Source organism: Hyla sarda, chromosome 2, assembly GCF_029499605.1.
Source record: "Hyla sarda isolate aHylSar1 chromosome 2, aHylSar1.hap1, whole genome shotgun sequence".
Lineage (NCBI taxonomy): Eukaryota > Metazoa > Chordata > Amphibia > Anura > Hylidae > Hyla > Hyla sarda.
In genome coordinates this window covers 75,431,473-75,453,087 of record NC_079190.1, presented here as the reverse complement: position 1 = coordinate 75,453,087, position 21,615 = coordinate 75,431,473, and the positions used below count along the sequence as shown (strand labels likewise).

General features: G+C 44.6%; 1 protein-coding gene across 3 annotated transcripts in view; it reads right to left on the bottom strand.

Moving 5' to 3' along the window:
• The window catches only part of RB1 (RB transcriptional corepressor 1), a 170,445-nt gene that overhangs the window by 136,670 nt on the left and 12,160 nt on the right, over window positions 1-21,615 (bottom strand). For all 3 annotated transcript variants that reach the window (XM_056562104.1, XM_056562107.1, XM_056562105.1), the window contains exons 4-9: window positions 21,174-21,308; window positions 15,045-15,083; window positions 14,611-14,678; window positions 13,106-13,216; window positions 11,595-11,743; window positions 6,302-6,379 (exon numbers count right to left, since the gene is read on the bottom strand). In XM_056562104.1, the coding sequence (XP_056418079.1) occupies window positions 6,302-6,379; window positions 11,595-11,743; window positions 13,106-13,216; window positions 14,611-14,678; window positions 15,045-15,083; window positions 21,174-21,308 (580 nt within the window). The remainder of the gene's footprint in view (window positions 1-6,301; window positions 6,380-11,594; window positions 11,744-13,105; window positions 13,217-14,610; window positions 14,679-15,044; window positions 15,084-21,173; window positions 21,309-21,615) is intronic.

Genomic DNA, 21,615 nt, shown 5'->3' with positions numbered 1-21,615 from the left:
AGAGAGCCACCAGCTCAGAGACTCTTCTAATGGAGGTAATCAAAATTAGGAAGGTGACCTTCCACAAAAGGATGTGAAGAGAAACGTCCGAAGGTTCGAACAGAGCCTCCCTCAAAGTGCCAAGTATTAGGTTGAGATCCCAAAGAGGAGTGGGAGATCTGTATGGAGGTGCCGCATGGGCTATGCCCTGCAGGAAGGTGCGGACGTGAGAGTTGGATGCTGAGGGCTGTTGAAACAGAATAGAGAGAGGAGAGCCGACACTTGACCCTTAAGAGAGCTGAGTGCCAAGCGCTGATCCAGGCCGGATTGCAAGAAGGCAAGGAAAAGAAAAAGATAACCGGAGAAACAGACTGTCCCTCGCACAACCGGAAATAAGCATGCCAAGTGCGATGATAGATCCTAGCCGAAAAGGGCTTACGAGCCCGAAGCATGGTGCTAATCACCCTGGTAGAAAACCCCCGAGCTCTCAAAACCGCGGTTTCAACCGCCACGCCGTCTAATGCAGCAACAGTAAATTGAAGTGGCAGAGAGGACCCTGGAAGAGCAGATCGGGACAAACTGGAAGATGCAGAGGTACATCGGCGACCAGCCAAATTACGTCAGCGTACAAAGCACGTCTGGGCCAGTCTGGAGCCACCAGAATGGCGGGAACGCCCTCCACCTTGCACTTCCTCAGAACCCTGGGCAATAGAGGGAGAGGAGGAAAGAGGTAAGGAAGGCTGAAGGACGACTACGTGATCACGAACGTGTCCACTGCCAGAGCCAGCCGGACACGGTACTTTGCAACAAAGCAGGGATCCAAGTCCGCCACCATCCGGCCCAGCACCTCCATGCAGAAGCGAATTGTAACAGGAGAGGTGCGCCATACACGCCGGATGCCCTCCGATAGGGAGCGCCGCTTGTCCAGTGGAAGACGAACTCGGGCAGCCGCCGTGTCGAAACGGAGACCTAGAAAGACAAGGGACTGAGTGGGAGAAAGGTTAGACTTCTCCTGGATGATCACCCAGATGAAGGCTCTTCCAAGTTTTGGGACCGGGAGAGAGAGCTTTGATCAACAGGTCGTCCAGGTAAGGGAGAACCGAAATCCCCCGAGCCTGAAGGATGGCAATCACCGCCGCCATGACCTTGGCAAAAACCCTGGAAGTAGTGGCTAGGCCAAAAGAAAGCCACAAACTGGAAATGACCCACAGGGACGGCAAAGCGAAGAAATCGCTGATTGGCGGGGAAGATTGGGATATGCAGGTAAGCATCCCAGATATCCACTGAGGAAAGAAACTCCCCCTGATTCATGGACGCAACCACTGAGCAGAGGGACTCCATGCAGAAATGTCGCAGGAGCAGGTGGCGGTTGAGCAGTTTGAGGTCCAGAATGGGGCGGGCTGAGCCCACTTTCTTGGGAATGACAAAAAAATTGGGAGTAGAACCCCAAAAAACGCTCCCCTGGAGGAACCAGAACAATCTCTCCCTGAGGGAGAAGGGTGCGTAAACAACCTGAAAGGCCGCCGCCAAAGAAGGGGAACGAGGAGGGCGGGATCGGAAGCGATCCCACGGGAAAGAAGTGAAGTCTATCCAGTAACCATCGGAGAGGACGTCCCGAACCCAGGAGTCCTGAACCTGTGTTATCCAAACGTCCCTGAAAAGAGACAGACGCCCCCCCGGCCAAGAAGAGGACACGGGTAGGGGCGTCCCTTCAGGAGGAGTGAGGCTTATGGTTACCAGACTTGGCTGAGAAACCGCCAGAACGGTTATGACTTCCACAAAGGACGCGGCTTGAAGGAGGGAGCTTTGCGCGATTGGGAGGGCACCTGCTTGGGAGGACGACCCGAGGGAAAGGGCCGAAAAGAAGCAGTCTTCAAATGGGGATCGTAGCAGCGAGGTTTGTTCTGCGGCAGCAGAGAGCTTTTACCTCCAGTAGCTTCGGATATGATCTCGTCCAGGTGCTTCCCAAAGAGCAGAGTACTGTAGAAAGGTAACTCAGTGAGGGAGTTTTTCAAAGCAGCATCTGTGTCCCACGCCTTCAGCCACATGGAGCGACGAATCACAACCAAGTTACCAGAGGCAAAGGACGTACATCGGGCAGACTCCAGGGCTGACAAACAGAGGAAGTCCCCGGCCTGAGAAAGTTGACGAGCAAGGTCCACCAAGTCCTCCCAAGGGACGCCTGACAGGATGCCTTGGCGAAGTTGAGAAGCTCAAACCGAAACAGCCTTGGACACCCAGGCAGAAGCAAAGTTAGGTAGCAAAGACAAACCTGCCGCTTCAACGGCAAAATCTGCTGTGTTCTCGATCTTCTTTTCCGCCGGATCCTTAAAGGACGCTGTGTCCGCTAAAGGCAGACTAGTAGATTTTGACAGGCGAGAGACCGGAGGATCTACTGCCGTTGGCGTTGTCCACTTGAAAACCAGATCCTGAGAGAAGGGAAATTAAGCTTGAATCTTCTTGGTCCCCTGAAATAGTTTGTCCGGATGCTTCCAAGCCACGTCCAGCAAGGCATCAAATTCAGCATGAGAACTGAAAGCCTTGGGGGAATGCCGAGAGCGGCGAAAACAAACTTTCCTGGGGTTCATGCGCAGGGAAGACCGCTCCAAGGCCGAAGCCACTGATCTGGAGACCCTAGCCAGGTTCGGAGATCGACTGAGAAAAGGAAGAAACCCACTCTGGGGGAGGGGCGGACACCACGCATTCTGCTGAGAAGCAGGCACAGGAGGGATGGTGCGCGTCGTGGAGCAGGCGGAACAGGTGGATTCAGAAGAACCAACGGGCATTTTGGTCTTGCAGCCTACGCAAGAGTAGTAGGTGACTAAGGCTGTGGCCACCTGTCTGGGGGGAGGTTCTGGTATGGGGTTGAACATAGCAAATAAAATGGAGCAATCTAACCGAAGTCCTGTGTCCCGTGGCTGGAGCTGGGAAGCAGGATGTAGCTGTGCTGTGTCCTGGCTGGAGCTGAAGAGACAGATAGCAGCTGAATCTGCGCGCAAGGAGGCAGAGGAGTAGGTGGGAGGTGCAAGCCGCACTGACTTAGGGAGGAGGGCAGCCTCAGTATCAAAACAGCATTCTATTGGAGCAGGAGAAGGAGGCACCAGAAAATGACCTCCAGAAGCGCTATAGTTATTGGCCACAGGAGAGAGGAGGGCGGAGCCCCACCACCACGCCCGTAACACGAGTAGTGGGCGGAGCTAAGTCCCGCCGCAGACTGCAGCCTAAATTAATATACTCCCCGCCGCACGCCTGCACGAGACGTGGGTGAAAACTAAAGTAAAGCGCAGTGCGACCCCAGCCCAGCTGACAGGGACCGTGGCTGGGGCACAAAGCGTACGGCTGCAGAATAACGTCTGCCTGTAAGAAGTGCCGGCGAGGGGGGGGGGGGGGGGGGGTTGCCCCGCTACCCTCCCGACATGTGTAGAGAGTGAGAGAGAGGCCGGCGCTGTACCCTGACCCCATAGAGAAAAGAAAATACAGAGTGCATCCACAGGGAATATACCCCTGGAGTCCCAGGAACTAGGGGCCCCAAAAAAGATAGGTGAAGGGGTGCTGAGGGGAAAAAGGGGAGAGGGGGGGGCGGGAACATACTCGCCCTATTCCGCCATAGTCACCTAAGACGTCTTTGGCCAGCTATGGTCACCTGCATCACATCAGGCTGACACAGCGGGACGAGCAGGGAAGGCAGGGGGACCCGGACCCAAAGGTACAACCCCAGGTGCTGGCCGTTGGCGGGAAGGGATTAACAGTGCATACTCTATGTCCTGTGCCCCTTAGCCAGATATAGGTGAAAAGATAGCGCCATGCTCCTGGACCCCACCTAAAAACAAGAAAATAAAATGGAGAAAAGAACCTACAAACAGGCCCTAGCTATAAAATATAAAAGAAGACCAGGTCTGGAGAACTCCAGACCTGTGTCTACCTCCTACTGACACCAAGCGAAAACTGGCTCAGGGTTAGAAAGGAGGGGTATATCCTGCCAGGAGGGGCAGACTTTATTTTTGTATGCCGAGTGTGAGCCTCTTAGTGGCAACAAGATATACCCACGGTCTCTGTGTCCCCCAATGGAGCCGACCGAGAAATGCTGCGTATAAGCATTGTGTTACCCTACCTTAAAAGGACGAAAAATGCACCCCCTGAACTTATGAGGAGCCATTATGTACAAACAGATGATATTCAAGATTGAGAACACAGGAAAGTGATGGGTTTGTGCAACCTCAATGTTTTCCTAAGCAGGAAATAGTTAAGGACAATGCTTACAGGAATTCCAACCATGTTGGGATAGGTTTGTGAATTCCTTCCATGTCTGGCTAGATTTTCTCTCAAGACCCAATGTTCCAGTAGGGCCTATACTGAAATATTTTATTAAAATATGTAGAAAACAGACACCAACAGCTAATAGCCAGCACGGTGATCTCCACTGAAGGTTATTAACTGTTTAGATGCTGCTGTCAGCAACATTTCAATAGTGTTCAGTGTTTGTGCAGAGGCTGCATGTGGCCCAATGGGCTGTAATCGCAGGGAGCATATTTGCTGTCATGGCAGCCCAAGGTATAAACTAGGCCTTTGCGGCTGTCATAACCAATTACCAAGTTTCTATAAGTTGCAATTCAAGGTAATACACCAGTTTTATTTTCTTACTGGCAGTAGTAAAAGGAACAAAATCATGAGAAGGAAGACTGGCGTGAGTCTAGCAGCTCATACAGGTAGGTTTACTCAGTTCTAACAAGTTCTAACAATACTACTAACATGTATTTAACCATCCTGGTTTCCTCCCTCTCCACATACCCAGTCCATAGTTACAGCTAAACCAGACCTGAAAAATAACTCAGAGACAACAAATAGATTGTGGTGATTTACAGGAAGTAGTTATTCTAGACATTTGCAGACATATCAGTATCTGAGACATGATATACACCTGACTATTGCCAAAGTGGGTTGTCATACATGCAGTATGCTCTAGGTGTGGTGTTTTAGGATATTTTTGTCCTGCTGATTTCACATACAGTAATATGTATGCTGTTATTTATTTATTCATTCATTCATTTCTTGTGTGTGACAACTGTGTACGGTGTCAAAAATGTAAATATGTGAATGTTTATGTTTGTCTCAATTTAGAATATAATTAGTCTTTTATTTGTGGGGGAAGGGCCGATATAGGGTTTGGGAAATGTTCAGAATTTCCTGTAGGTAGTCCAGGGCGCCCAAATGTTAAAGGAGTAGTCCACCGCGCACTTTTCTCATTTTATCCCGTCCGGGCTGCCAAATAAAACTTTCTCTTACCTGCCAACGAGCCCCCGGAGCTCCGGTACACTCCGGTACAGGTGTTCGGTCCCCGGGCTGTATTCTTCTTACTTCTTGTTAGCCCGGCACGTCACACGAAGCTTCAGTCTATCACCAGCCGAGGCAGGACATCGCTGCGGCCGGTGATAGGCTGAAGCTCCGTGTAATGTGTCAGGCTAACAGGAAGTAAGAAGAATACAGCCCAGGGACCGAACACCTGCACCGGAGTGCACCGGAGCTCCAGGGGCTCATTGGGAGGTAAGAGAAAGTATTTTTTTCTTTAATTTTGCAGCCCGGACGGGATAAAATGAGCAAAGTGTGCACCGGACTACTCCTTTAATGAATTTAGCATGCGAATGGTGTTCCCAAGCAGTCAACACTTCAAGTCTATATATCTGGTCAGCCCTTAGAGTGGGGGTTGATTGTGCCCTCCAAGATCTGGAGAGGAGGATTCTGGCAGTAGAAAGAAGGTTTCTGATCAGAGGCAAAGAACTGGCAGGTGTAACACCCAGGAAGACATGTAGTAACATTACAATCTGATAAAGGGGTATGTTCAGGTTGCAGATCTGGTTAATAGTATTGTGAATAAGGGACCAGTCATACAGGCATTTGGTGCTCTGTTACAAATCTGTGCATTAGACCCAGTGGAAAGAGATGCTAGGTGGTCACTGAGGGGTTTTTCCTACTGCACCCATTAAATGCATATCAACTGGTTATGTGACAAATGTGTGCTCAGAGTGGATGCCAGGGGTGGAGAGGCGACTGCAAAGGCATGTCGAGTCAAAATTGCATATCAGCTGTTTACTTATGTTGATGCATCCCCTCTTCCCATGGTCCAAGAAGTTGGGTGCTATAAATGTATGTATGGTACATTTTCAGCACTGCTTCATACCCTTATATGACATGTATACCATCAAAGTCTGACCAAGAAAAACAGAGGAGGCTGATGATGATCACTGTGTTAGCAAGTACAAAACCATAAATAGCAAAAAACAGAACAAACAACATGAATCAAGTTACAAAACAGTTATTAACATACCTTTGGGAGCCCATCAATATTGGAAATCCCTGCAGAGTCCAGAAAGTCAACAAAGCTAGAGGCATAGACATGCTTTACCTAAGGGAAGGCGAAAACATGGATTAGAATAATTGGTATGCTCTGGTATTACTAAGCATGAGAATTGTGTATAGAACTGAATGGGATATACATTTTCAAGATCAAATGACTAAGAAAGTGTTTTCCAACCAGCATTTCTTCAGTTGTTGCAAAACTACAACTCCCAGCATGCCCGGAAAGCCAAAGACACCCTGGTTGGGAAACACTGGACTAAGGTAACATTGACAAAATCATGCTTATCTGCTTAACAAATTATTAATATTAATATTAACAACTCATAAGTTTTGCAGTTTAAGTAATAATAAGTTTTTCCTTTTTGTTTTTTTTACGCGCCAGATAGTAGAAAACATGTATTTAGCTATAGCATAAAATAAAATCATTAAATATAAAAAAAAATAATTTATATCACATGCTGTAAGAGCAAATAGTGAAAGGTGTATTTTTCTGGTTCTCATAATTTCCAGTATTTTCCAGACAAAAGACCCAGTAAAAGTGCCAACAAGAGTGTTTTTTAGATTTATTTATTTATTTTTTTTGGCTTTTTACATTACAAAAAGAACAGAAAAATTTGACTAACTCGACAAGGGGGGCATGGTGTACTGGGAAATAATCATGGCATGAGAGGAAAGATGTCACACGCCAAAATTTTGTTGCATTGTCTTTGCCTTAAGCATGCTAACTAATAGTTGGTGTAAATTAAAACGCGACGGTGCAAACTTAGTATAGACAATCTAAATAAGCAACAGATTTATCAGCCAGAGTCCATCCATCAAAGTTTGCACTAAGAATAAGACAATTTAAGTAAATTATCCCTATGATTTTTAATGTGGAAAACACTACATACACACACATAAATAAATAACTAAACAAACAAATAGTTTAAAAAAATGCATCAAAAGCTCTAAAATTGAAGGTACATTTTTTTTTTTTTTTTTTTTTATCGCATGACACTGTTTTTAACTGAGTTTATTGTGATGTGAACAAAAGGAGTGCAAACAGCAATCATATGTAAGGTAAAAAAACACATTGGGAATGGATAAGGTGATTTCAAACAATGGCATCACATGAAGGCAATATACAAAACGGAAAACAGAACCATCCACTATATTGGGAACTTCTGACACAAGTGTCCAGATGACTAACTAAATAACAGACAAACAAAAAGTCCACACTCGACGGTCACAGATAAAAACAGAGGAATAAGAATAAGAAGTGGAATGCAAGGAGGTGGTTGGGAGTGCGTGAGGTCTGAAAGAGAACAACGTGCAGGTGTTTGCTAGGTGCAGGTGTTTGTTGGGTGTTTCTTACTGCTGAAAATCTACTGATAGAGTAATTAGTATGGGGGGGGGGGGAGGGGGGGGGAGTTGCACCACATGGCCCAGATCTTATGAAACTTGGATGAGCTTTTCCTAGGTTTATATATCAAATATTCATAGTTAACAGCAGTATTCATAAGGGATTTCCATCCGAGAGGGTTGGAACTCTGGGGTCCATCCAATTTATTGCTATGGACTTACAGCAGGCAAGACTATTTCACAGTGTGTCCACTGCTCCTCATCAAAAATACCCAATAAACATCTCTTGGGCTCAGGAATTGGAAAATGCTCAGCCAAAAAGTCATGTAGGGGCAGGACCACATCATATGAAGGTAGTCAGAGCAAAGGGGCCATACATCTATGGTGGTCAGTTGTCTGGCATCTACCCATTCTAACCAGACGCACCAGTATCAGGCAAGACTGATAAAGCATTTAAAGCTGAATAAGTCTGTTGGTTGGTGAAACATACATATGAGAAGAGAGGACCTCACCCCAGAACTCTCTTATACCGGCATAGGTGCTGAAGCTCTAGATCAATGATTCCCAACCATGCCCGGTGTACCCCAACGCTCCAGCAATTATTTAAAAAAAGTTATTTATTATTATTATTTTTTTTTTTTTTAAACCTCCCACCCCGGCTTGCGTGCCTGTGAATCACAGCGGTGCAGGGGGCGGAAGGGAAGCCTATGTGCGCACTGCGCACACAGCGTCCCCCCTGCGGCGCCGTGAGTGAGTCACAGGCGCGCAGGCCAGGAAGGGGATATATGCAATGGGAATGGTGCGCCGGACCATCTTGCCGGACCTTCCTCCCAGCACCAGGACCATATTCCCGGCCCCCGGACCATCCTCCCAGCCCCCTGCAGAAGGACATTGAAAAAGAGCTCAGCTTAATTAAGGTACTGCACCCTCTTTCCTCTGTCACCCCTGTCCACCCCCTTTTTTCACCCCTCTGTTATCCCCTTTCACCCTTGTCCACTTTCCTGTCATCTATGTCCACCTTGTTTGCACTGTCACTGTCTGACCATCCTCCATCACCTATGTCCAACCTCCACAATTCACCCCTCTGTCCCTTTGCCACCCGTTACCACCTTATCACTCCTGTCCACCCCTCTTTAACCCCCTACGCCCCTGTCACCCATGTTCACTCTTCTACACCCATCTCTCACCCATGTACACCCCTCAACACCCCTCTATCAACCATGTACACTCCTCTACACCCCCAACATCCGTTACCCACGTACAGCCGTCACCTCCTATGCCCCGTCACCCATGTACACTCTTCTACACCCATGTACACCGCTCTGTCACACCCCTCTACACACCGGTCACCCATGTACACCCCTCTACACACCTGTCAACCATGTACACTCCTCTACACACCTGTCACCCATGTACACTCCTCTACACACCTGTCACCCATGTACACTCCTCTACACACCTGTCACCCATGTACACTCCTCTACACACCTGTCACCCATGTACACTCCTCTACACACCTGTCACCCATGTACACTCCTCTACACACCTGTCACCCATGTACACTCCTCTACACACCTGTCACCCATGTACACTCCTCTACACACCTGTCACCCATGTACACTCCTCTACACACCTGTCACCCATGTACACTCCTCTACACACCTGTCACCCATGTACACTATTCTATACCCCTCTGTTACCTCTTTACACCTATACACCCCTGTATTCCTCTTCACTTGTAAAAGGGGAATCTGGAGGCTGATGCAGGAAAAGTGCAAAGGCTAATAAGTTTGTTTTGCAGGTTTAACAGTGAAGAATTGTGGCTCGAAGAAATCGTTATGATGACCCGGAGAAGAGAAGGGAACACTGATTTTAGAAGACGTCACTTGTGAGTTGCTGTATAAAGCAGCACTGTACTCTACATAGCCAACAGATAAATTGATGTTGAGCATTGCATTGAGGCTGTTTATTTATTTATTTTTGCTCGTCAAATTCGGTAAGTGTACCCTGCGGTATTTTTTTTTCCCCGAGAATGTTCGACTGTGGTCTCCCCAAAAGAGCACCCCAAGATATTTGAAATCAGTCACTACCCTCAGGCCACGTGCCTCCGTGCCCCAGTCTCCAAGCCGCAAGGGCATAAAGACCGACTTCCCTCAATTAATTCTAAGATCTGAGTAGTCCCTAAAATGGTTACTAATCAATACACTAATCGGAAGAGTTGTCTCTGGAGCTGTCATAAAGAATATCAGGTCATCCGCATACAGACCTACCCTATCCTCCCTCGTGCCAACGCGAATCCCTGCATAACAGGGGTGTTGGCTGATCTGGAAAGCCAACGGCTCAATTGCTAGTGCAAAAAGCAAGGGAGAGATAGGGCAGCCCTGCTGTGTGCCTTGAGCCAATCAGAAATATGAAGACAAGGCGCCATTGATTGCCATATGGGCCCTTGGGGAGCTATAAAGATCCATTTAATAAACCTCTGTCCAAAGCGATGCAAAACCTCCATGAAGAACGGTAACTCAATGGAGTCGAAAGCCTTGGCGGCATCCAGAGAGGCCAGTGCCCAGTCCTGATCACTTGTGACTCCAATCTGCTTAAGCACCTGCACCCTACGGATGTTGTTGGACGTGGATCGACCCCGGCACAAATACGGATTGATCCAAGTGGACAACCTCCAGTATTACCTTGTTAAGTTGGATATCTAACATTCTAGTAAGTATCTTATAGTCTAAATTAAGGAGAGAAATAGGTTGGTACGAACTACAGTCAAGGGGATCTTTATCCGGTTTCAATATAACTACAATGGAAGCGTTGTAAAACAATACAGGAAGTCTGTCAGCATCAAAGGCTGCACAACAACAAGAGGCAAGGTGCTAAATGCTCCTTATGTTGCTGGTAGACCTTCAACGGGAGTACGTCAGGACCCGGTGACTTGCCCCTTGCCAAGGCCCCAATTACGTTTGTCAGCTCCTCTATGGTAAAGTCAGGTTCCAGTAAGGCGACTGGGAAAGTAAGAGTCTGGGAAAAGTGACAGAATCGAGAAATGTTATCATAAGGATAAGCCCTGGATAAATACAAGTCAGTGTAGTATCTAGCAAATCTATCCACAATCTGGTCAGAACAGTCCCCCATCAGGAGCACCGATCCCGGAATTGCAGGAGACTGGGAATTCTGATGAATCAAATAAGCCAATAGCTTACTAGACTTTTCCTTGTTCAAACGCTGTCTGTTTATTGAAGAAGTGTTTCCTAGTTGCTTTCTCCTGAAGGCAGAAGAAATACTGTCGTACCGCATGTAACCAGTCGTTCCTCTGTGAGTCAGAGGGGTCCCCCACATCTCTGTTGCAGCTCAGAACAACGTGTCGCCAGATCATTCTCCTCCCGCACCACCTCCCATCTTAAAAAGGAGATAGCAGGCTGTAGCTAAACACGTAGGTATGCCTCATCATTTCCCACAGTAACAATTTATCCTTAGTCGTTCTATGGTCATGCATAAATATCTGTAGCTGCACAGGAATGCCATCTTGTGGGTCCAAAAGGGAGAGACAATAAGGGGTTAAAGCGCCAGCAGCGCATACTAGAGGGACCAGGGAGAGTCAGGATGAGGAGCACAGGGGAGTGGTCCGAGACACCACGGGTGACTTTTTTTTATACATTCATAAAAGAATAAATAACATGAAGGAAACATGTTAGTAGATTTAAATAGTACTGTGAGTTACATTTTTAGCAGTCCTAGATGTTCTGTAGAAATTTCTTTAAGAGAGGTGTAATTTTGAAGAAGACAGACAGGAGGCGTAGTAATGGAGAAATGTCTAAAGGTGTAATGCAATCCTCTGTCTGTCCCTACTTATTTATATTTGAGGTGAAACCTGTTTATACTTCCTCAACCAAAATCAAACTAAAAACAGGGGAAATTATTACCTCACCAACCGGACATTCGTTCGCCTTACAAAGAGCTTCTATAACCTTGGTGTCTGCTTCAGATTTCTGTGACGTCCCTGTGTTCCTGTTCTGACCACGTCGGGACGCACGGGTTGATCCACTCACAGATGTCCCATTCACTGCACTTTCTACAATCAAGTGACAGCAGGATTAGTGAATATTGACCTTCATATAATAATGTTAAATGGTTTACTCGACATAAAAAAAACATACAAATAGTCATATACCTAAAAATATTAGCAAGGAAAAGCATATAAAAGTTTTGGCAGATGGCAGTAAAAAAAAAGCAATAATGGTTATTTGTCATTTTCTTACATAATAATAAGGTGTAACATGCTATTTAACCCCTTAACAACCAGAGTTTTAGCCTTTTTCATGACACACCAGGCTGCTTCAAGTTGCCGAACCCTGCCAGCCTTGAGTAAGGCATCTTTCTATACACAGATATTACTCAAGGCCATTCTGCCCGTGGTTCATGCAATATAAAACAGTTGACAGGTTTTCTTTAATGCCATTTTTTTTTATAGATTTTCTTTTCTTTTTTTTTTGTTTTATTCATGGTAACATGTGCAAAAACTTATTTTTACAACTTTACAATAAAATAAAAAAAAGATTCCCTAGCTTATTTCAGTCATTTTGGTATATTATATTGGGTATATGGGGAAGCTATGACAGAGGTAGGATTCACATCCTTTGGACAGTTATGGTTTATCCTGATGATATGCCATAATAGTCCAAGTGGGAATAACCCTTGAATTTGAAATTTTTTAAGGTGACTAAACGCTGCAATTCTTTGCTTATTCAGTGTATGAGTAGAAAATTCAGATCAATCCTTGTGGAAATTGCCATGCATCCAATTCAGTGCAGATTTTAGTCAGGTGAACCTGCCCTTAAACAGAGTGGTCTCCCCTGTGATAGACCAGGAACCTCTGCCAAGCCCATGGTTGCCACTAAAACCCAACAATGCTCCAATATTGCTGCATGAAGTGCAAATTGGTCAACAGAGGGAACAACTTCCCTCTAAACTCCTTAAATTCCACTGCTGCTACTGCCTGTGGGATTTAAGGGGTTTAATCTCTGGGACTGAAGCACTGTGTATGTGAAAGCAGAGAAGCCTCTCCACACCTCTCTACAGGGTCCCTGGCAGTTCCTGATTGCTTGTCTGATCACTTGTTTGTTTAACATGGCGCAGGCAGTCCATAAGCCATTAAAATGTATTTAATATACACTGTATTTACACTATAAGTCTTAAACATTTGACTGTTGGGGGTAAACGCTGGGAATCAATGTATTCTTCATATTGAAAATTACTTTTCTATATATTATTATAAGACTAGGCCCATCTGTAACTGTTTTCAATTGCTGAAATATAACCAATGTCACTGAAGGGGAAGCAACATTTTTATGGTGCCATACATTTTTGTAATTTCAACTTAAAAAGGGACAACAAAACCAAGATGTTAATTGAAACATTACTAGAGTTAACATACTATATGGTTCCTTGAGAACATCTGAGGGTGAACGCTTGATAAAATATTCCAGGACACACAGCAGCAACTGGAAGGCGATCACTAGGTCATCATCCATCTGTAAAACGTTCCCTTTATTAAAAAAAAATTATAATAATATTAATTAAAACTGACAGCTCATCTTTCCAAAAATCAAATTTAAACTTTAAATGGGCTTGTTCACTTTAAAAAAAAAACCTTTGACATGTCAGGGTCTGAGGGTTCAAACCCTGACCAATGACTAGAACGATCCCGAAGAAGTGCATGCACTAAACCTGTTCTTTTCTAGCTCTGTACCAAATGACCAAGACAGAATTTCAACGTAAGTCAAAGGGACCTTGTGGCCATACGCACAACATGGAGAGAGAAGCATTCTGCCATGCACTTTCCTCCCCACTGGTTCTTGCAATTAGTGGGGGTCTTAAAAGGGGTACTCCTCTGCCCCAGTGTCCGGAACATTTATTTCCAAATGCTGGGTACGGGTTGCGGGGGTCGTGACGTCACAAGACGACCCCAAAATGCAAGTCTATGGGAGGGCACTTGCATTGAGGGGGTGTGACGTCACGACCCCCGAATCCAGTGTTCCGGATGGGGGGGCAGTGGAGTAGGGATCGACCGATTATCGGTTTGGCCGATAATCACGATTTTGGGCATTATCGGTATCGGCAATAACCTTGCCAATAATCCGATAATGCCCCGTTCTATTGAACTTTATGAATCTGTGTGCTCTGTGATCCATTGATAGAGCCTGGTCCAGCCAGGATCTATCACTGACAGAGCGGGACAGCAGGGAACAGAGGTAAGCCCTCCGGCTACCTCTATAGTGGATCGCCCCCCTGCGATCGCGCTGCCGGGGGGCGATCCACCCCACTAGCCCACCAGTGAGCATTCACATGTCCCTTTAGACGCCTCTGTCAGCTTTGACAGTGGCGATCTAAAGGGTTAATAGCCAGCCGCGGCGATCGTCGCATGCTGGCTATTAGCGACGGCCCCCGGCTACTGAGAACAGCCGGGGGCTCCCCTGTGAGCGCCGCATGCATCTCCCCGTGCAGACCCGCGTCCGCTCCTCCCTTCAGCTCTCCGAAGCTACAGCTGGGGGGAGTGAAGGCAGAGGACGCAGGTCTGCACGGGGAGCAAGAAGCCACGCCCCCCCCCATCTCCCCCCGCACGTCTGCAGAGCAGGGGAGAGAAGACAAATACACAGCTTCTCAACTCCCCTGCTCTGCTTCGGAGGACACAGGTTTTTACAGCCGGGGGCTGCAGAGTATGGAGCGGGCAGGAGTCGGGAGCCCGCTCCATACAGACTGCAGAGGTCCAGGCGACTTGTCAGGTCCGGCCCTGCTTGCCCGAAGCCGGGCTAAGGGCCGGACAAATTCACCTGCCCGGCCCCAAAACTGCTTGTCCTGGGCGTCGGGCGATAGGAATTCCACATCCCTGACAGTGAGGTGAGTTATCAAGGTTCCTAAAATTGCAAACAACATTCTTACCTTTAGCTAAAATGAAGGTAACCCAGGAACTTTTCATAAGGTGAAGTCTATTAGACTCTGCAGAGGTCCTGAAAGATGACGGAAAAAGTTTTAACAATTCCATAAACACCAACTATATATAATATACAAATACATATTTGCCTGCAACAATTACATTTAAAGAGACATTTTGCAAGATAGCATAACAAAATCATAGTGTCTTACACATTTATATACCAACACAGACATCATGTATAAAAAGGGGAAAAGTGTAAATATTAGCAGCGCTAATGACATCGGTAGTTGGTTCAACTAGGATTGTGAGGAACTGAAAGATTTGAGACAGTACGGTTCTTATATTGCAGTCAACAAGCTACATGATGCTCACTAAAGCCCGGAGGGTTGGCTTCAAATAATAGGACTATTACATAGAAATAACAGAAAAATATACTTACTGATTATTTGTCTGTTCCATAAAGATGTTGTCAAAGGTCCTTAAGAGAAAACAAACAATTTTTCCATTTGGTGTAACAAATATGTCATTATAACAAAGCTTTTGCTTGTTTGTCGGCTGATCTTTTGTCCCATTACATAAGGCAGTGTTTCCCAACCAGTGTGCCTCCAGCTGTTGCAAAACTACAACTCCCAGCATGCCCGGACAGCCAAAGGCTGTCCGGGCATGCTGGGAGTTGTAGTTTTGAAACAGCTGGAGGCACACTGGTTGGGAAACACTGACATAAGGTTATGTTAGGAGCCTGTTTGGCCAATAGTTACCCCATGTAATAGGGCCCCAAATCATCTCATCTACAGGCATGTGGCAAAACAAGTGGCTCGTAGCAGCCGGTTACTATCTTTTACCTATCCTGACTGTCAGGCAGCCTTTTTCTGTGGTATGTAGTTTGTTCTCTACCTGCTATGTATTCAGCCCTTGTCATATACTGTCCCAGTATTGTCTGCTGGTGAACACTTTAAAGGGGTACTCCGGTGGAATAAAAAAAAAAAAATTTATTAACTGGTGCCAGAAAGTTAAACAGATTTGTAAATGACTTCTATTAAAAATATCTTTACCCTTCCAGTACTTATTAGCAGCTGTATGCTGCATAGGAAATGCTTTTCTTTTTAATTTATTTTTTGTGTTGTCCACAGTGCTCTCTGCTGACACCTGATGCCTGTATCAGGAACTGTCCAGAGCAGCATTGGTTTGCTATGGGGATTTTCTCCTGCTCTGGATAGTTCCTGATACGGGCATCAGGTGTCAGCAGAGAGCACTGTGGACAACACAAAAAAGAAATTAAAAAAAAAAAAAAACTTCCTCTGTAGCATTCAGCTGCTAATAAGTACTGAAATGATTAAGATTTTTAAATAGAAGTCATTTACAAATCTGTTTAACTTTCTTGCACCAGTACATTAAAAAAAATAAAAATAAAGTTTTCCACCAGAGTACCCCTTTAATATTATGGAGGAAACCTGTTGAGAACACATATTATATATATATTTTAACCCCTTAAGGACGCAGGCCTTTTGGGCCTTAAGGTTGCAGACAATTACATTTTTACGTTTTCGTTTTTCCTCCTCTCCTTCAAAAAATCATAACTCTTTTATATTTTCATCCACAGACTAGTATGAGGGCTTGTTTTTTGCGCGACCAGTTGTCCGTTGTAATGCCATCACTCACTTTACCATAAAATGTATGGCGCAACCAAAAAAAAATACTATTTGTGTGGTGAAATTTAAAAAAAAAAACACAATTTTGCTAATTTTGGAAGCTTTTGTTTTCACGCCGTACAATTTATGGTAAAAGTGACATGTGTTCTTTATTCTCTGGGTCAATACGATTAAAATGATGCCCATGATTATACACTTTTCTATTACTATTGCGCTTAAAAAAAAAAAAAAATCGCAAACTTTTTAACCAAATTAGTACGTTTAAAATCGTTTTTGAAGACCTATAACTTTTTCATTTTTCCGTATAAGCGGCGGTATGAGAGCTCATTTTTTGCGCAGTGATCTGTACTTTTTATTGATATCATATTTGCTTATATAGAACTTTTAATCCATTTTTTATTAATTTTTTGGGGAATAAAATGTTATAAAAAAGCAGCTATTTTGCACTTTTTTTTTTTTTTACGTTCATGCCGTTCACCGTACGGTATCATTAACATTTTATTTTAATAGTTCAGATATTTACGCACGCGGCGATACCAAATATGTATATATAAAAAAAATAGGGAAAATGGGACAATTTACGTTTTTATTGCGGGAGGGGGTTTTTCAAATATTTTTACTTTTTTATTTATATATTTTTTTTTAAACACTTTAATAGTCCCCATAGGGACACTCGATTGCTAATCCTGATCAGTATTATTGGCGATCTTCTGCTCTGGTCTGTGGGAAGGAAGATCAGAGCAGAAGACGCCCGGAAGACAGCGGAGGCAGGTGAGGGGACCTCCGTCTGCCGTGCTGGATGATCGGGTCCCCGCGGCAGCGCTGCGGGCGATCCGATCATCCATTTTAGTGACCGCGATGCTGCAGATGCCGTGATCTGTATTGATCACGGCATCTGAGGGGTTAATGGCGGATATCCGCAGGATCACGTATGTCCGCCATTACGAACGGGTCCCTGGCTGCGATCAGCAGCCGAGACCTGCCGCGCATGATCCGGGCATCGCTCCGATGCTCGCAGTTATGCTTAGGACGTAAATGTACGTCCTGGTGCGTTTAGTACCACCTCACCAGGACGTACATTTACGTCCTGTGTCGTTAAGGGGTTAAACTGCTACTGGGATTTTAAGGTCATATGAAAATAGCTTTTTGTTTCATTGTAGCATCAATGCAAGATAGCATCAAGGCACTGATCTGGCAACCTAAAACACCAACGTATTTGGTGTGTTTTCATTACTTGCGTTATATTGGACCTTTATGTTCATATTTTAGAGCATACAGAATTAAAGTTATGTTTTAGTAATACGATACATTGACAGCAAAGTTTTTATCATGTATTACAACAATTCTGTACTATGTACTGAGATATGGAGTCAGTGATCGTAAATATTTGCTTTCCCCCAAGAAACAACAATTCTGCAGCATCTTTTTCTTGGAACTCTGTTGTGCCATTCCTCCTGGAAATATATAATTAAATTGAAGTGCATTACCATTTCCACTGACGTGTCGCTACATACTGCCACTGTTCAATCGGTGAAGACCGCGTCAGAAATTGCAGGGAAATGGCAACTCTCAATTGTTCATTTATTTAAACATTTCTAAGAGGAAAAACAGAATAATAACAATGCAGCATGATAAGAGCTGCTCTAGAACAGGGGTTATCAACCAGGAGTACGTGTACCCCTAGGGGTACGCAAAGGGTTATGCGGGGTACGGCAATTCACTGACATATACCGGTCATGCATTGGCCAGTATTTCTCAGGGCAGAGCGGAGATTGGACGCCGCAGTCATGGTGGCTGCTCGCTATACTGTACCGCGGCCACTTTACATGAGCTGCAGTGGCTGCTGGGCCTTACAAGTGACAGAGGCCTGGTAAGCATGTTAAACTAAGTGTAACACCGCAGTATGGGAGGGTGTTATTGTATGTATCTCATATATCGGCTGAGGGGGATCAGAGGGGGGAATATTGGCACAAGGGGATTAAGATGGAGCGTAGTGGGGGGGGGGGATCAAAGGGAGGGGGGGAATAATGGCACAAGAGGATTAATATGGAGGGGGGTAATCATTATCCCCCTCTCCCATCCATTTTAATCCCCTTGTGACATTATTTTCCCCTCCTTCCGATTCCCTTTTGCCATTATCCAAGGGGATTAAGCATTAGTATGGCATTAGAAAGGTAAGCACACGCCATTATGAAATTAAGTACTTTTATGACTTATTTTGTCCGCAGGTACCCCTCACGTGAACTTAAGCGCGAGGGGTACCCGTGGACATACTTCCACTCTTTGGGGGTACAGTCGCGAAAGGTTGAGAACCACTGCTCTAGAATCCTTATCTTATGGAGAATGCAAGTATGAACAGACACAAACTATCCATACTAAAACCAATATTATTGACTTTAGCAGTTTTTTCACTGACAGAATAGGACATGACTGTCCCCCAAGTGCATTTGATTTATGAAACTATTTCCACCGGTTTTCAGTTCAGATTGTCCCTGTCAATGTCCAGTGTTCAACATATTCCCCAACAGATATCCATTGTGTTGGTGAAGCCAGCGAACACTACTAGTGTAGTTTGAGCCAGGTATAGTATATAGGGGTACCCTTGTATATGTGGCTCATTGTAGGATTCATGCATCTCACAGATCTACCTCATATAAAACCATAACTGCATACCTCAGGTCACAGCTGACATTTCGTTTGCTTTGTAAAATAAAAATGATTAGTTTTACTCGGCCTTACAGAAAAATATGCATCTCAGACACGGTTTGCACAATACTGAGACAGGCGAGTGGAAATCTTTCCCACACCCCGGCCCTTCCCATGTAATTAGCTGCTCAGTGACGCTATAATGTACTGACAATGCTATAGAAAAGGGACTCTATTAAAAAATGTTAACAACTTAGACCATGATATCTAATTCTTTATACTGTCACAACAAAAAAGCTACAAAAAATGTAATATTGGTTCAAAGCGTTCCAGCTGAATTTTTTCTGTTTTCTGGCATGTCTAACTCTCAGAGGTTTAAATTTAAAATGCAAAAAATAAAAATAAAAAAAAGAAATGACAAAATAGCATTTTTTTCCTTTTCCTCTGCAAAAATGTTTACATTTATTTAATAAAAAAAAAAAAAAAAAAGAATTTATATGAACCCCAAAATAGCTCCATAATATAGTACAAGCATTAAAAAAAAAAAAAAAAAAAAAAAGCACTCATATGGCTAGGATTAGAGATGAGCGAATTTACTGTAAATTCAATTTGTCACGAACTTCTCGGCTCGGCAGTTGATGACTTTTCCTGCATAAATTAGTTCAGCTTTCCGGTGCTCCGGTGGGCTGGAAAATGGGGATACAGTCCTAGGAGACTCTTTCCTAGGACTGTATCCCCCTTTTCCAACCCACCGGAGCACCGGAAAGCTGAACTAATTTATGCAGGAAAAGCAGCAACTGCCGAGCCGAGAAGTTCGTGACGAATTGAATTTACTGTAAGTTCGCTCATCTCTAGCTAGGATGACAGATAAATAAAAAAAGCTACAGCTCTTCAAAGGCAACGATGTATAAACTAAGAAAATAGCTCATTGAGGCCCAGAATGCTTGCCAGAGAAACAAAATATACAAATCAGGTCACAAAACAATGTTGCCAATTGTTAGAACAGCACAATGTTACTTAGGCTTGGTTCACACGTCCGTTTGCATCGACCCGAGCAGATCGGACCCTGAATCGGGACAGATGCCAACGGCTACTACCGAGTCATGATGGACCCCATTCACTTGCATGGGGTCTGTCGGAGACCCGGTAATTTTACAGGACTTTAGCAGAGAGAAAAAAATTTAAAAAATAGTGCTAGCACCCATTTTCTCTCCACTAAACTCCCGTCCTTCTGGCCAGATTGCTGACGGAAATCCAAATAGTGGAGTCCAACGGCAATGTGAACAAGGCCTAATAGGGGTGGGAGTCTGAGTGTTTAGACCAGTGTTTCCCAATCACAGTGCCTTCAGCTGTTGTAAAACTACAGCTCCCAGCATGCCGGGACAGCCGAAGGCTGTCCCGGCATGCTGGGAGTTGTAGTTTTGCAACAGCTGGAGGCACCCCGATTGGGAAACACTGGTTTAGACCCTGACAGACCACTATATATGTTGGGAGAAACCTCTGGGCTGGCTGCCAGCTGCACTTGATAAGTCTATGGAGCCCCACCAGTGCAGCCAGGAGGTGAAAACCGCTACCACTTGCATCTTCTGGTGATATCTAGAAATTAGTTGGGGTCTGATATGTCAAATGTTTTCTATATGAAAGTAACACTAAGGCTGCATGCACACCATGTTTTTGCTATACAGCTCCCATATACGGTTTTAAGTGAAAAACTGTACGGAACCATATAGGAAACCGTATGCATTGACTTAACATTGTAAACCGTATGTCAAGCGCATCATCCGGTTTAGTCCGTTTTGTGTCTTATACGGTTTTGTCCATTTTTTTACCCGTACCCAAAACCGTAGTCTAACATGTTTTTTGGTCCGGGTGAAAAACCGTATTAAACCGTATGTTTTGTTTTTGTTTTTGTAACATGGGAGTCAATGGGAACAGTACAGAACCGTATGTGCGTATGTTCCATCCGGTTTTCACCATCCGTATTTTTGACTTTGCACAGTTTTTTCTTTGAATTTAAATCAAACAAGTGAAACTTTATTCAAAATGGAGTGAAAAGTAAAAAATGTATACGTTTTTTTCTTGAAATCGGATGCAACCGGACTTCATTTTTCAAACTGTATACGGTTTTTAACCGTATACGGGTTCAAATTTGTACACACATTTTGATACAGTTTAGTCAGGTTTTGAGGAATCCGATTTTTATCAAAAACTTAATATGGGAACGGTATTACAAAAACGTGGTGTGAATGCACTCTAAGAAAGATAGCAGTTACCTCTGAAATTTTTGGTACAAGTTGCATGTTGTTTCATATCTTTTCTGAAGCTTTGAGACTGCATTATCAACTTTGGTGCTCAGATTATCCATGTTGATATCAATTTGATTCAAAAGCCGAAAAAAATTGCTGACGCTGAAAGAAAAAGAAGAAAATCAGGGCAAAGTCTGTTAGAAATGAAAAGGGAAAGTGACCTCTTTTTAAAATCAAGTTTTCATGTTACTTCTAGACCAGTCCGTGCATGCTGGTAGTTGTAGTTTTGAAACATCTGGAGGGCCTCAGTCTGAAGACCACTGTCTTGGGCGAAACAAATCTTTCTACACAAACACAGCCAAATACAGTTACAGTAAGAGCTCATTCACACTATGGAATCTCAGCCTGGAGATACTGCAGGCGGAGATTCCATCTGGAGGGGGCGTTGGCACAACAAGCCGGTGCCAAG